This window comes from Hoplias malabaricus, chromosome 3 (genome assembly GCF_029633855.1).
Source record: "Hoplias malabaricus isolate fHopMal1 chromosome 3, fHopMal1.hap1, whole genome shotgun sequence".
Lineage (NCBI taxonomy): Eukaryota > Metazoa > Chordata > Actinopteri > Characiformes > Erythrinidae > Hoplias > Hoplias malabaricus.
Window position 1 is genome coordinate 3,023,143 of NC_089802.1, and position 14,803 is coordinate 3,037,945.

Sequence of the window (14,803 nt, forward strand, 5' to 3'; positions counted from 1 at the left end):
GACAGTCACCCAGAGGAAACCCACGCAGACACAGGGAGAACACACCACACTCCTCACAGACAGTCACCCGGAGGAAACCCACGCAGACACAGGGAGAACACACCACACTCCTCACAGACAGTCACCCGGAGGAAACCCACGCAGACACAGGGAGAACACACCACACTCCTCACAGACAGTCACCTGGAGGAAACCCACGCAGACACAGGGAGAACACACCACACTCCTCACAGACAGTCACCCGGAGGAAACCCATGCAGACACAGAGAGAACACACCACACTCCTCACAGACAGTCACCCAGAGCGGAACTCGAACCCACAACCTCCAGGACCCTGGAGCAGTGACAGAGACACAACCTGCTGCTCCACCGTGCTGCCCTCGTTTATTTATATATTTATTGATATTTCTTCTAATTTCACAAATTAAAATTAAGTGAAAACATCCTGTAGCTCAAACAAACTTAAAATGTAGTTATAACAAAATTTTGGGGGTTGGACCACGCTCAGTCTCTTCCCTTTCAGCTTTATATTCCCACAGCTTCCACTTTCCACTGTGACGAACTCCCACCTCCTTCCACCCCTCCTTTTTTATTCTTATTTATCTCAGCCACAGGGGGCTCAGCTTCTAATGCACACTTAAACCACCCCTAACTCCTGCCCAAAAGACTGCTAAGGTATCCTCCCTGTTCCGCCCTTATCTGGCGTGGTCCTTTTTAGCAAATGAGACATTTGTTCTTATTTGTGAAGTCAGTAATAAAACTTAAAATATAAAATGTACTGTAACATTTGCAAGGGTCAAATTTGCAGAGGTTTCTGAACTCTTATTTTGCACTCATCAAACTAACCTTCTTGTCTGATGTTTCCCCGTCTCGCTCTGCACCAGAGTGTGTGTGTGATGGGGTGTGTGTGTGCTCCTGCAGGCACTGGATGATGAAGATGTTTTGCAGCACCAGCTCCAAGAGACTGAGGAGTGAGTAGGACAGGTCCAGACTTCCCAGAACTCCTTGTGGTCCCAGAGCCAGAGTGGCCACCAGGGAGAAGTAGGAGAGGGAGAGTTGGCCCACACCAGAACCCACAAGCAGGAGTATGTCCAGGCTTCTTGTGGGGTTTTGCATGGCCTCGCCCTCTTCTCTTCGGCCCCGCCCCCTGGTTTGCAGCCTCTCTTTTCTGCGGTAGATCACTGTTCCCACCAGAGAGCAGAGAGCCATGAGGGGCATCACAGTCACATGAAAGCCGTAGAAGAGCAGAAAGGCCTGGACGCGCCTCTCTCTCTGCCCCACCCACACCTGGTACAACAGGAAAACCACTCCCCCGGTCACCAGCACCAACAAACCGAGCACCGGACCAATCAGAATGCCTCCGTACCGCACGATCCTCAGTGTGATCTTCTGCTTCTGACCAGAATGACCGCTCCCAGTGTGACGCCCCACGTTCTTCCACATCACATACAGCATGCAGCCTGTGGGCAGAGTTACACTCGTTACGTTCTTTTGTATCCTTTACTCTGTTTATATTTATCTAACTAAATCTCAACACCGCCCTCTGGTGGAGATCAGACAGCTCGATTTGTAAGGGTGTGTATAGTGTTCGAGACAAGAGCTTGGCCCCACCTGCCAGCAGACTGAACTCCATGTTGAACGGGTAAAGGATCTCGTAGCCTTTCCTCAAAGCCGCACACGTTGGCTGCCGGCCACAGTGGCACTCTGTGGCATAGTCACCGTCCTGGTCTGAAGAATCATCTAATTAATGATCTAATTATAATCTTAGACTCCGATAAAGTTGGTGAGGGTGTCGTGGAGGGCACCCCTGGTCTGCTTGAGAGACCCAGCCCCAGGGACCCTTTGGATAGAGCATTGGTTCTCAGTGTTGAGCAAACCTGCGTAGTTTCTCCTCTTTGGTGAGTTAGGGTTTATCTCTCAGGTTTGGCAGAGTGTGAGGTGTCCCCTCGCTTAAAGTCAAGGCCGCCCTGGTCCTTTCGGATGTAGTTTCCCCTCAACAGAGGCTCCCAAACTTTTAATTTCTGTGGTTTAGAGTCCCTCTGAGTCTGGGGGCTGGGTCAGTTGTAGCACAGACACTCCAGGGACATCCTCCATGACAGAGTGGGTTAATAACTGAAAGCAATCCAAGTGTTGGATGATTTACTGAGAGTGAAATGTACCTAACTGCCCTCTGGAGACTGTTTTGTTGAACTGTTTCTCCATCTCTATCTCCATATGAATAGAGTCCTCCGTTACTGCACTCAGCCACAACAAGATATCAGTGCACAAGATCAGCATCAACCCAGACCTGAAACACACACACACACAGACACACACATCAACTCACCAGACCCTGATGGGACACAAGATGGAATTTCATTTTGAGAAATAAACACGCTGACAATTTCTTATTATTAGTTGATTAAGTATATTTACTGAATTATAATTTATTATAATGTATTACTCCAATTTAGTACACGATTCAGTATTTTCTACGGTGTGCTCCAAAAACTTTACGGAGTGTGATATTTCATAAACCTGTTATACCTCATTACACACTGTTTCCTGGAGGTGGATTAAGCCTAGTCCTAGACCAAGAGTTAATTGTGATTCGTTACTGAACGTTCTCTGTGGTCTGGGTTTAGTCTTAATCTCGGTCAGGGATCTGGCCCTTCTTGCACAAAGAAGGATTAAGATTTAACTCAGAATATAATCATACATTAACTGGTTCAACAAATCTCTAATTCACTGAGCCATGATTAAAAAGGTAATATATCACAATGTACTGTAGAACGTAGATAAACAATATGTCATTGGCTCTAAGCTCTAAGCCTAATGTACTCCGTGTTGGTCAAACCATAGGCCAGGTATTTTTTTTAAATCCAGTGTTTCAGCCTTTGCTGGAATGAGGATTGAGTTTCCATCGGGAGACGAGACTCCACTCCACGTCCAGTTCAGGATTTCGTAATCACACATAGGTTTGAAACCAAGTTGCTGATGAGTGTTCTACCAGTGGTTAGAAAAGGTCTGGAAGTGGACATTCGTAAAGTAGAGTGGTACCTGGTGAGGACCCTGTGTTTGTGGATGCAGTCTTTAGAGTGAGCCCACAGCAGATAGGTCTAAAGAAAGAGGAGAGTACAGAGGTTCAGTTCTGTTCTTTTATCGCTCAGCATCATTCTGACACTTTGTGTTGTTTCTTAGGATTCTTTGTTTGACTTTAAAGGAACACTGGGTAAGATTTGGTATTTTTGCTCCTGGGCTCCCCCTACAGTTGTAGAGTGTAATTCACTTTTACAGCACTGTCCAGAAATCAAGGGGGAGGGGAGAGGCTGGGGTTTTATTTCCTACCTTCCTCATACATTAACATAGTGCAGTTTCTGCAATGTTGAGACTGGAGCCGCAAAACAACAGGGGCTCTACTTTCCCTATTACAGCTCAGTGGAGCATTGCAATGATTTATAAGCTGTACATTTATTTAATACATTCATTATCTGTAACCCCTTATCCAATTCAGGGTAGCGGTGGGTCCAGAGCCTACCTGGAATCATTGGGCGCAAGGCGGGAATACACCCTGGAGGGGGCGCCACAGGGCAACACCGACACACACACATTCACTCACACACTCACACCTACGGACACTTTTGAGTCACCAATCGACCTACCAACGTGTGGTTTTGGACTGTGGGAGGAAACCGGAGAACCCGGAGGAAACCCACGCAGACACAGGGAGAACACACCACACTCCTCACAGACAGTCACCCGGAGGAAACCCACGCAGACACAGGGAGAACACACCACACTCCTCACAGACAGTCTCCCGGAGGAAACCCACGCACACACAGGGAGAACACACCAACTCCTCACAGACAACCTCTAGGTCCCTGGAGCTGCATGAGTGCGACACCTACCTGCTGCGCCACCGTGCCGCCCCACAGTAAATTCACCAGTGTTAAATCAACACTATTAGTGTTAAATTAACACTGTTAGTGTAATAATTTAACACTCTCAGTGTTAAGCTAACACTAGTAGTGTTGATTTAACACTGGTGAATTTACTGTGTACATTCCACTCACTAAACCTAACCTCTGGCTGTGCCTCACCTCAACTTTGACCCTGGAGATGAAGCTCGGAGTGAAGACTGAGGAGGCACATGACTCTCTTCGCTCGGTGAGTAGCTACTGGTGCGAGTTCAGTGAGAAACACCCGGCAGATGTGCACTGACAGGTACAAAGAGCTGAGATGGGGACTGTGTGAACTGTGCTTTGTTTTGTTTGAGCTGAAAGGCTGTTTGTTTTGAGTTTGAATTCATGTTTCTGTGTTGAGAATAAACGGCCAGAAGAGTTTTCCACATAATGTTATTGTTGGATAATGATTAGGGAGTAGCATAGTTTGTGTTTAGATAAAAATGAGATAGGATTAGGGGAAAAATGATTACTAAGTAGTTATATACCCAGAGATAAAAAGGGGAAACAGTGACCTCTTCCGTCTAATGCTGAAAGTGCCAGATAAAGAAAAAGCTGAAACTTTAGAGAGTGAATATAGTCATTTCACATTATCATCATATCATATCATAGACATTCTATTGGCGGTTAAACCTATTGTCAAATATGGGCTGAAGGTGACAGGTTTATTGGCGACTGAGATTATGACAAACAGCAGGTCACTGTGGCATTTTCTATGTGTTATAAATGATTATTAATTACTTCTAAGGCCTTTAAAACCATTAATAACCATTAATATACAAGGTAGACCGTTAGTCTACGAGTGTAGTGTTATTCTAAAGAGTTACAGATTGATTGATTGATACATATGATACTATGATTAGATGAGGAAGGTTATCATTATTAAATTGAATTGTTTGGTTGTGTGTGGGATACAGTTAATGGATATGATACTATGGTTAGATTATGATTAGATGATACTGTGAAATGTGATTAGAGGGCGATATGTTTAGACCATGGTAGGATTATGATTATGACAATGAGATTATATAGTGATTAGATGATGTTTAACGTTATTTACCTGTAAGGCGAGGAAGGGAGTCTGGAAAAACGGTAAAATCACTTTAGCAGACGGTCGGCAGTCCTTCATCAGAATGTTGTGGACCATCAAAAACACACACAGGAGTAAACTGAAGACTGCAAACAGCATCAATACCACTGTCTCACACACACACACACACACACACACACACACACACACACACAAGACCCTAAATCAGGGAGCAGAAGTCAGAGGGCATACAATACTGAAACATCACTAACGCTAATTTTTACCGGTCACAGTGACACCCCCAGCGTGGTGGTCCATGTGAGGTGGTAATCCTGGTTGTTTCCGAGCCCACAGCAGGTACCAGAGCATCCACAGCACGCTCAGCCCCATCAGCAGCAGCAGCAACACCTCAGGCTCCTGGTGCCTCAGCCCTGCCGGGTGGAAGGCATCCCCGGCCACCAGGGCAGCGCCCAAGAGCACCACATTCAGCCCCAGGAGCCCAGAGATCAGCCTCCGGCCACTGGGAACCCACAGCAGCAGAGAGCCTCTTTCACCGTCCGTAACGTCCAGATGACCACCAGCCTTCTCACAGTCTTCATCACCATCGTTAATATCCATATGCTCTTCACTTTTCCTAAAGTCTTTCAGCTTAGACTTAAGCTCCTTCAGCTCCAGTCGTTTGCTTTCTCTCTTTCCAACCTCCATTGTTACTTTCTTCTTCTGTTTCTTCCCTCTTTTTCCTTCGTTCTTTTTATCTACCAGTTTATCTGTGTAACGTGTACATTTACGAATACCTAGCTACCTACTTTTATCTCTAAAGATAGAGATCTACCTACTTCTTCTCTTCTTGCTCCTTTTTCATTAGGAAAGGCATGCAGAGTCAGGGCAGGCAAAAGTCAGTGTACAGTGGAGAGAGAGAGAGTGTGTGTGTGTGTGTGTGTGTGTGTGTGTGTGTGTGTGTGTGTGTGCGCATGTGTGAAGGTAAATGTCAGTGTGTGGTGACTCACTGTTGCACAGAATGACTGATGTGACCGTAGAGGGCGTTTCTCTCTCTGTGTGTGTGTGTGTGTGTGTGTGTGTGCCAAGGTGGATTTGGGCGTGCTGAAAAAGCAGCAGGTAAATACTCCACAAACTTGCACACAATACACCGCTTTATGTGACTGCTTTCACCAGCTCTGACACAGGTTTAACCTCGTCTCAGCATTTGTCCTTTAATGCTGTGTATCAGTAGGAGACCACCTGGGTTTTTTTTTGTTTGTTTGTTTGTTTGTTTGTTTTTTTTTTTGGGGGGGGGGGTTATTTCCTGCAGTTTTCTTTTAAAAGCAATATATTCCAAATGAAATCTGAAAGCAGTGATGAGTTTATCCAGTGTGTTGTACCTGTATCAACATGAAAACAATTCTAGAAAAGGCATGATTTTTCCTGTGTGATTGTATTTGTTTATTTCTGTTCTTTTTGAACATGGTGCCTGCAAAACGTCCTAATGAAAGTTGGGACAGAGGTAAATGAAGAACATGTTAAACAGTATGCAGTCATGTTTGGGTAAAAGAAGAAATGTCCAGTTTAAGAGAGTCTTATAAAAAGAGGGCACTTTGAGGCTTGCCACTTGGTAAAACTTCTGCTGTGAAAGCAACAACATTCCACAACCGACCAATTACAGGGACTTTATATATTTACAATCAATGTCTGACTCTCCTGACTCCCCTGACTCTCCTGACTGTCCTGACTCCCCTGACTGTCCTGACTCCCCTGACTGTCCTGACTCTCCTGATTGTCCTGACTGTCCTGACTCCTCTGACTGTCCTGACTCCCCTGATTCTCCTGACTCTGCTGACTCCCCTGACTGTCCTGACACTCCTGACTCTACTGACTCCCCTGATTCTCCTGACTCTGCTGACTGTCCTGACTGTCCTGACTCCTCTGACTGTCCTGACTCTCCTGACTCCCCTGATTCTCCTGACTGTCCTGACTCTCCTGACTCCCCTGATTCTCCTGACTCTGCTGACTGTCCTGACTCCCCTGACTGTCCTGACTCCTCTGACTGTCCTGACTCTCCTGATTCTCCTGACTCTCCTGACTGTCCTGACTGTCCTGACTCCCCTGACTCTGCTGACTCTCCTGACTGTCCTGACACTGCTGACTGTCCTGACTCTCCTGATTCTCCTGACTCTGCTGACTCTCCTGATTGTCCTGACTCCCCTGACACTCCTGACTCTCCTGACTCCCCTGATTCTCCTGACTCTGCTGACTCCCCTAACTGTCCTGACTCCTCTGACTGTCCTGACTCTCCTGATTCTCCTGACTGTCCTGACTCCCCTGACTCTGCTGACTCTCCTGACTGTCCTGACTCCCCTGACTGTCCTGACTCTGCTGACTCTCCTGATTGTCCTGACTCCCCTGACACTCCTGACTCCCCTGACTCTGCTGACTCCCCTAACTGTCCTGACTCCTCTGACTGTCCTGACTCTCCTGATTCTCCTGACTGTCCTGACTCCCCTGACTCTGCTGACTCTCCTGACTGTCCTGACTCCCCACTCTGTCCTGACTCCTTTGACTGTCCTGACTCTTCTGACTCCCCTGATTCTCCTGACTGTCCTGACTCTCCTGACTCTCCTGATTGTCCTGACTGTCCTGACTCCCCTGACTCTGTGACTGTCCTGACTCTGCTGACTCTCCTGACTCTGCTGACTCTCCTGACTCTGCTGACTCTCCTGACTCCCCTGACTCTGCTGACTGTCCTGACTCTCCTGACTCTGCTGACTCTCCTGATTGTCCTGACTCTCCTGATTGTCCTGTCCTGACTCCCCTGACTGTCCTGACTCTGCTGACTCTCCTGATTGTCCTGACTCCCCTGACTGTCCTGACTCTACTGACTCTCCTGTCTTGACTGTCCTGACTTTGCTGACTCTCCTGATTGTCCTGACTCTCCTGACTCTCCTTATTGTCCTGACTGTCCTGATTGTACTGACTGTCCTGACTCTGCTGACTCTCCTTATTGTCCTGACTGTCCTGACTCTGTTGACTCTCCTGACTGTCTTGAGTCTGCTGACTCTCCTGATTGTCCTGACTCCCCTGACTGTCCTGACTCTGCTGACTCTCCTGATTGTCCTGACTCTCCTGACTCCCCTGAGTGTCCTGACTCCCCTGACTGTCCTGACACTCCTGTCTTGACTGTCCTGATTCTCCTGACTCTGCTGACTCTCCTGATTGTCCGGACTGTCCTGACTGCCCTGACTCTACTGACTGTCCAGACTCTCCTGATTGCCCTGACTGTACTGACTCTGCTGACTCTCCTGTCTTGACTGTGCTGACTCTCCTGATTGTCCTGACTCCACTGACTGTCCTGACTCCCCTGACTGTCCAGACTCTCCTGATTGCCCTGACTCCCCTGACTCTATGGACTCCCCGGACTCTCCTGATTGTCCTGACTGTCCTGACACCCCTGACTGTCCTGACTTCCCCTGACTGTCCTGACTCCCCTGACTCTCCTGACTGTCCTCTCTCTCCTGACTGTCCTGACTCCCCTGACTGTCCTGACTCTCCTGAATGTCCTGACCACAGCCACAGGTCAACAATGTTCCGAAACACAACCAGCTTCTCGGGGACAGAGCTCGTCTGGAAGAGTGAATATAAACTGAAACTGACGTCTGAGAGTTTACTGATTGTGTTTGTCCTTGTTTGAGAACTGTGTGACTCTGGGCTGGACTGTTATTACAGTCTGCACCAATCTCCAGCTTCTCTCTCTCTCTCTCTCTCTTTCTCTCTCTCTCTCTCTTTCTCTCTCCTACCTTGTCATGGACTGTTCACTACACTGGAGCACGGCAATCCACGTCTTATCAGAAAGTAAATGTTTAACGTCTGCTTTTCTGTGTGTTTGCTTGTTTTCTTTTATTGACAGTATCAACACACTCCTTCCCCACTCCTCCCTAGACCACAGAACGCCACAGGGATAAACTCATTATCAGATTCTTCTGGAATGTGAAACTAATATAAAACAGGTAATGATTTCATTCATTCATTCATCCATCTTCTGCAAACACTTCATCCTGGTCAGGGCAGTAGTGGACTGTAGGACTGTACACTCTCTAATGAACTGACCACACTGTCCTCGCTCTCTCGCCCCTCTCTCTCTGAACTGATCACGCTGTCCTCGCTCTCATTCATTTGTTACAGATTGCTCATGGAGCTGGCCAGAGGTCCATCATAATTTGATGACACATAGATACTTTATTGATCCCAGTGGGAAATGTGAGGCGTCCAGTAGCTGTTCCACATAAAGGGGGGGGGGGGGGTATAAAATAAGATAGAGAACAAAACATAGAAATATACAAAAAATAGAAATAAAAATATAAGAATGAAATATACAGTATGTAAAAATAAGATAATGGCAACATAAATAGCAAAATGGAAATGAATATAGAAGTGTGTGTAGAACTATAGCAAGTAGAAATATAAATATAAAATAGAGTATAAAATATATAAAATAGAAATAGAAAAATCTGTGTGTGATGGAGGTAGTGTAAGTAGTCAATGTGAACAGTGTAAACAGAGTAAACCAGTACAGTACAATACAGTAGTGCAGTTGTAATGTCACTAGTTCAAAAATATGCAAAACCATGCAAATATATAGCAGATTAAGTCTATTCAAATGTCCGGTGTGTAGCGGAGTCACAGGATTGTTGTTTGCAGTTCTGAGATGAGGTCCGTGTCCGTGGAGCAGGACTGGGACAGCAGTCTCCAGCTGAAAGAGCTCCTCTGCCACTGATATTAGGGACTCCAGTAAAAAAAAGGGCCCTCAGTAAACTGCTGACCATCATGGACACTGCTGACCACCCTCTGCACAGCGCCATCATCGGGCAGAGGAGCTCTTCTGTCCCGGTCCGACTTCACAGACAGAATCCCAGTATAGACTCCCTTTAATACCGTCTGTAGTGCTCATCAATGAACTCCAACAGCAGCTTAGCAGTCACCCTAGCTTCATCATTAGCTGGTATTTGTTTGTTGTTAAGTTATAACCTATACTCCTTATTTCAAAGCAATTAATGGAATGGGAGGCTCTAGAGCAGCTCCAAATGAGCCTAAGGTCACCATGCCTAATGCTAAGCTTAGGCCAGAGGGGTGTAAACACCCCCAGCACTGAGCTGTGGAGCAGTGGAACTGTGTTCTCTGGAGTGAGCTCAAGTCACCCCCTTAGAGACGAGATTCACCAACAGCACCTGACCCGCCATCGACTCCTCACCGCGATGTTCCAGCCTCTTTAAAAAAAAAAAAAAGCCTTTCCTGGTGTTAGAGAAGTTCCTAGCTCCCAAAAAGTATAAACCAATAACCAATCACACCGCGGGGCGGGCCGGACAGCGCGGACCAATCCCAGAGCTGGTGGGCGGGGCTTACTCGAGACCAGGTGGGCGCCTGTGCGGTGTGTGCCGTGTTGCTGCGCGGTGGAGATGATGAGAGTTTAAGCGTGTTTTAAAGCTGTAGTCGAAATGGATGATAAATATCACAGAGCGGCGCGCGACGGGCGGCTCGACCTGCTGAAGAGAGCCACGCGCCGGGAGTTGAACAGCGCGGATGAGGACGGCATGACCCCCACGCTGTGGGCCGCCCACCTCGGACACAGGGAGGCGCTCTCCCTGCTGCTCAGCCGGGGGTGAGGACTGGGAACAACAATGGTTTTATTGCTTTAATATGGAGCAGCAGATATGAAAAGAGGTGAAGGTGGAGGTCTAGAAACATGACAGTGCTTTTGAACACTTGTTTTATTAATGGATAACACTCACAGTTCAAGTTCAGGATGATGTGTTTACAGGAAATGAATGAATGATTGACTCACCCTTTTGTTTGTGCGTGTTTATGATGACCTCATTCCTCACCCCAGTGAGATAGTGACTGTAGAGGCATGGGATGGTTCTCACTTTTTGCGGCTCAGTGTTTCTCTCTGCCATGGCAGCCATGTGCTCACCTTTCACTTCTCCTCTTCACTAGGGGCGGGCGATATGGCCCTAAAATAATATCGCAATATTTCAGGGGAATACGACAAAACACTGAAAAATATTTTATTGCAACAAAATAAGTGTTAACATTGTATTCTAATAAATGTAACTGTAAGTGAGTTATTTCATATACAACAATATCTTACCAAGAGTCTGAATTTGTATAAAAAACATAACAAATAGATTTACTACGAAACTCAACTGCAAAGACGTTTGGACATGTTTGTGTCTGATAGTGAATACTGGTGAATGCTGGTGATTTAATGAAAGTGAAAGGTCACAGAGGGGACCTTAATTGTGCCTCTGTGCTGAGGTGGGGGGGGGTGGAGGTTGGGATGTAAGTGGGTCATAAATAAAAATGGAGGGTGGAGTCTTTGACTGTGCAGAGCAAAAGTGTAGTTTTGATTTACCTCTGAAACATCAGTCTTTTATACAGTGTCCCTCCTTCTACATTTTATCTTAAACACCTCTGTAATGAGGCGCAGCAGGTAGGTGTCGCAGTCACACAGCTCCAGGGGCCTGGAGGCTGTGGGTTCGAATCCTGCTCCGGGTGACTATCTGTGAGGAGTTGGTGTGTTCTCTCTGTGTCTGCGTGGGTTTCCCTCCGGGTGACTGTCCGTGAGGAGTTGGTGTGTTCTCTCTGTGTCTGCGTGGGTTTCCTCCGGGTGACTGTCCGTGAGGAGTTGGTGTGTTCTCTCTGTGTCTGCGTGGGTTTCCTCCGGGTGACTGTCCGTGAGGAGTGTGGTGTGTTCTCTCTGTGTCTGCGTGGGTTTCCTCCGGGTGACTGTCTGTGAGGAGTGTGGTGTGTTCTCCCTGTGTCTGCGTGGGTTTCCTCTGGGTGACTGTCCGTGAGGAGTGTGGTGTGATCTCTCTGTGTCTGCGTGGGTTTCCTCTGGGTGAGTGTCTGTGAGGAGTGTGGTTTGTTCTCCCTGTGTCTGCGTGGGTTTCCTTCGGGTGACTGTCTGTGAGGAGTGTGGTGTGTTCTCCCTGTGTCCGCGTGGGTTTCCTCCGGGTGACTGTCTGTGAGGAGTGTGGTGTGTTCTCCCTGTGTCTACGTGGGTTTCCTCCGGGTGACTGTCCGTGAGGAGTTGGTGTGTTCTCTCTGTGTCTGTGTGGGTTTCCTCTGGGTGACTGTCTGTGAGGAGTTGGTGTGTTATCTCTGTGTCTGCGTGGGTTACCTCCGGGTGACTGTTCGTGAGGAGTGTGGTGTGTTCTCTCTGTGTCTGCGTGGGTTTCCTCCGGGTGACTGTCCGTGAGGAGTTGGTGTGTTCTCTCTGTGTCTGCGTGGGTTTCCTCCGGGTGACTGTCCGTGAGGAGTGTGGTGTGTTCTCTCTGTGTCTGTGTGGGTTTCCTCCGGGTGACTGTCCGTGAGGAGTGTGGTGTGTTCTCTCTGTGTCTGCGTGGGTTTCCTCAGGGTGACTGTCTGTGAGGAGTTGGTGTGTTCTGTCTGTGTCTGCGTGGGTTTCCTCCGGGTGACTGTCTGTGAGGAGTTGGTGTGTTCTCTCTGTGTCTGCGTGGGTTTCCTCCGGGTGACTGTCCGTGAGGAGTTGGTGTGTTCTCTCTGTGTCTGCGTGGGTTTCCTCCGGGTGACTGTCCGTGAGGAGTTGGTGTGTTCTCTCTGTGTCTGCGTTGGTTTCCTCCGGGTGACTGTCTGTGAGGAGTTGGTGTGTTCTCTCTGTGTCTGCGTGGGTTTCCTCCGGGTGACTGTCTGTGAGGAGTTGGTGTGTTCTCTCTGTGTCTGTGTGGGTTTCCTCTGGGTGACTGTCTGTGAGGAGTTGGTGTGTTCTCTCTGTGTCTGCGTGGGTTTCCTCCGGGTGACTGTCCGTGAGGAGTTGGTGTGTTCTCTCTGTGTCTGCGTGGGTTTCCTCCGGGTGACTGTCCGTGAGGAGTTGGTGTGTTCTCTCTGTGTCTGCGTGGGTTTCCTCCGGGTGACTGTCCGTGAGGAGTTGGTGTGTTCTCTCTGTGTCTGCGTGGGTTTCCTCCGGGTGACTGTCTGTGAGGAGTGTGGTGTGTTCTCCCTGTGTCTGCGTGGGTTTCCTCTGGGTGACTGTCCGTGAGGAGTGTGGTGTGATCTCTCTGTGTCTGCGTGGGTTTCCTCTGGGTGAGTGTCTGTGAGGAGTGTGGTGTGTTCTCCCTGTGTCTGCGTGGGTTTCCTCTGGGTGACTGTCCGTGAGGAGTGTGGTGTGATCTCTCTGTGTCTGCGTGGGTTTCCTCTGGGTGAGTGTCTGTGAGGAGTGTGGTGTGTTCTCCCTGTGTCTGCGTGGGTTTCCTTCGGGTGACTGTCTGTGAGGAGTGTGGTGTGTTCTCCCTGTGTCCGCGTGGGTTTCTTCCGGGTGACTGTCTGTGAGGAGTGTGGTGTGTTCTCCCTGTGTCTGTGTGGGTTTCCTCTGGGTGACTGTCTGTGAGGAGTGTGGTGTGTTCTCCCTGTGTCTGCGTGGGTTTCCTTCGGGTGACTGTCTGTGAGGAGTGTGGTGTGTTCTCCCTGTGTCTGCGTGGGTTTCCTCCGGGTGACTGTCTGTGAGTAGTGTGGTGTGTTGTCCCTGTGTCTGCGTGGGTTTCCTCCGGGTGACTGTCCGTGAGGAGTTGGTGTGTTATCTCTGTGTCTGCGTGGGGTTCCTCCGGGTGACTGTTCGTGAGGAGTGTGGTGTGTTCTCTCTGTGTCTGCGTGGGTTTCCTCCGGGTGACTGTCCGTGAGGAGTGTGGTGTGTTCTCTCTGTGTCTGCGTGGGTTTCCTCCGGGTGACTGTCCGTGAGGAGTTGGTGTGTTCTCTCTGTGTCTGCGTGGGTTTCCTCCGGGTGACTGTCCGTGAGGAGTGTGGTGTGTTCTCTCTGTGTCTGAGTGGGTTTCCTCTGGGTGACTGTCTGTGAGGAGTTGGTGTGTTCTCTCTGTGTCTGCGTGGGTTTCCTCCGGGTGACTGTCCGTGAGGAGTGTGGTGTGTTCTCTCTGTGTCTGCGTGGGTTTCCTCCGGGTGACTGTCCGTGAGGAGTTGGTGTGTTCTCTCTGTGTCTGCGTGGGTTTCCTCCGGGTGACTGTCCGTGAGGAGTGTGGTGTGTTCTCTCTGTGTCTGAGTGGGTTTCCTCTGGGTGACTGTCTGTGAGGAGTTGGTGTGTTCTCTCTGTGTCTGCGTGGGTTTCCTCCGGGTGACTGTCCGTGAGGAGTTGGTGTGTTCTCCCTGTGTCTGCGTGGGTTTCCTCCGGGTGACTGTCCGTGAGGAGTGTGGTGTGATCTCTCTGTGTCTGCGTGGGTTTCCTCCGGGTGACTGTCCGTGAGGAGTTGGTGTGTTCTCTCTGTGTCTGTGTGGGTTTCCTCCGGGTGACTGTCTGTGAGGAGTTGGTGTGTTCTCTCTGTGTCTGCGTGGGTTTCCTCCGGGTGACTGTCCGTGAGGAGTTGGTGTGTTCTCTCTGTGTCTGCGTGGGTTTCCTCCGGGTGACTGTCCGTGAGGAGTTGGTGTGTTCTCTCTGTGTCTGCGTGGGTTTCCTCCGGGTGACTGTCTGTGAGGAGTTGGTGTGTTCTCTCTGTGTCTGTGTGGGTTTCCTCTGGGTGACTATCTGTGAGGAGTTGGTGTGTTCTCTCTGTGTCTGTGTGGGTTTCCTCCGGGTGACTGTCTGTGAGGAGTGTGGTGTGTTCTCCCTGTGTCTGCGTGGGTTTCCTCCGGGTGACTGTCTGTGAGGAGTGTGGTGTGTTCTCCCTGTGTCTGCGTGGGTTTCCTCCGGGTGACTGTCTGTGAGGAGTGTGGTGTGTTCTCCCTGTGTCTGCGTGGGTTTCCTCCGGGTGACTGTCTGTGAGGAGTGTGGTGTGTTCTCTCTGTGTCTGTGTGGGTTTCCTCCGGGTGACTGTCTGTG

The 14,803-nt window shown here is 49.0% G+C and overlaps 1 protein-coding gene across 1 annotated transcript in view; it reads left to right on the forward strand.

Annotated features, from left to right (window-relative positions):
• Nucleotides 1–10,378: 10,378 nt before the first annotated feature.
• The window catches only part of LOC136692611 (pre-mRNA splicing regulator USH1G-like), a 33,856-nt gene continuing 29,431 nt past the window's right edge, over nucleotides 10,379–14,803 (forward strand). Inside the window, exon 1 of the mRNA XM_066666162.1 lies at nucleotides 10,379–10,618. Within this exon, the coding sequence (XP_066522259.1) occupies nucleotides 10,455–10,618 (164 nt within the window). The 5' untranslated portion in view covers nucleotides 10,379–10,454. The remainder of the gene's footprint in view (nucleotides 10,619–14,803) is intronic.